Raw genomic sequence first — 1,472 nt, forward strand, 5'->3', positions numbered from 1 at the left:
CGGGGGTCGGAGCAGCACCTCTCAGGGGTTCTTATGACGATCAAACGGGATAATTAACGTTTGCAAAGCGATTGGCAACACTGTGCCTGCACACAGTGGGCGCTTAATAAATCACATGCTTGCTCTTTTTCCCCTTCCCCTGGGTCCCCCACTCCTGGCTCCCCAGGGCTCTCCTAGTCTGGAACAAATATGATAAACTTAACAAAGGCCCGGTGCAAGTTCCGGCAGCACCCAGCTTCGCCCTCGAGGTCGGAAGTCGGTCCCCTGGAGAGGGCGAGGTGCTCCCCTCCCCCCTCCCCCCCGGCTCCCCCCCTCTCCCCCGGGGCAGGGAAGACGGGGGGGGGGAGGATGCGCCGCCGGCCTCCCTCGCCCCCAAGCTGGCCAAAGGGGCAGGCCCTGCCCGCGCAGGCATGCATTTACCTTCCAAGTGCCCAGGCCCACGATGGGCATCTTCGCCTTGTTCCTCAGCACGAGGAAGGTAGCCATGATGATCTGGCCTTGCAGAAATGGGCCTCAACACACGCAAGCACTACACCACAAGCAGACACCGCGGCCCAGTGCTCCCAGTCGCTACTTAAATGGGATGAGCCGCGCGAGCGGAGATCGCTGCTGATTGGTTGGCTGCTGGAGCGAGGGGGTTAGCCGGCTTCTGATTGGTCAGGACGGAGACACTCTGCACGCAGTCCCGGTGGCTGCTTTTCTTCCAAGGCTGGCCTCGGGCTTCTGGATCCTGGCTAGTGTTGAGCTAACTTAGCTCGTGCACGCCCTGGAGCCTCACTTAGCTGCACTGACCCGGTTTCACTCTAGTGGAGGGCACTAAACTGTACTGGGATAAATGGTAATTGGGCTCTGCCTCCTTAACACTTCGCCAGGACGATGTGGTGCAGTAGCAATCGAGTTTGAGGCTTAGAGGTAGTGGGTTCAGATGCTGATCGTGTGCACACTCCCCGTATAACTTTGGGCAGAAGTCCCTGGGCCTGCAAAATGAAGCTTTAAAACCTTCTGTTGCCTCATGGTTTAGTTCTAATCACAACCCCGTTAGGTAGTCACACAGCATTACCTCCATTTTACAGATTAGGAAACTGATACCTAGAGGTTGTGAGTTGTCTGCAGTCACACAGCCGACGATCATGTCCTTGCATGAGCCACTGGTCCTGACTGATGCATTTCCAAGGCTCTGTAGAGATGTCCGTTTAAGCGCAGCTTGATTGTATGGGGCCTCTGATATACCTTCCAACTCAGGTTACAAGACCTCTCATTCATCGTGGCATCAGGAGATTTCTATGCCAAGAACTATTGTAACCAATAAGAAAGGACCTTTTACTGTTCTGAGGCATTAAATACCAGTTTTTCCCCTGCTCTAAGAAGAAAAAAAATGCCCTACTCTCCTTCCTTTTTCCCTTCCTACCCTGTCTCCCTCATTCCTCCTTTCCTTTCCTTTCCTTTCCTTTCCTTTCCTTTCCTTTCCTTTC

The 1,472-nt window shown here is 54.3% G+C and overlaps 1 protein-coding gene across 1 annotated transcript in view; it reads right to left on the reverse strand.

Moving 5' to 3' along the window:
• The window catches only part of LOC138160620 (aldo-keto reductase family 1 member B1-like), a 27,199-nt gene extending 26,589 nt beyond the window's left edge, over positions 1 to 610 (reverse strand). The window contains exon 1 of the mRNA XM_069087261.1: positions 421 to 610. Within this exon, the coding sequence (XP_068943362.1) occupies positions 421 to 486 (66 nt within the window). The 5' untranslated portion in view covers positions 487 to 610. The remainder of the gene's footprint in view (positions 1 to 420) is intronic.
• Positions 611 to 1,472: the final 862 nt, after the last annotated feature.

Source organism: Petaurus breviceps, unplaced genomic scaffold (assembly GCF_028583685.1).
Source record: "Petaurus breviceps papuanus isolate PSGF00001 unplaced genomic scaffold, PetGlider_PUasm1.0 181, whole genome shotgun sequence".
NCBI lineage: Eukaryota > Metazoa > Chordata > Mammalia > Diprotodontia > Petauridae > Petaurus > Petaurus breviceps.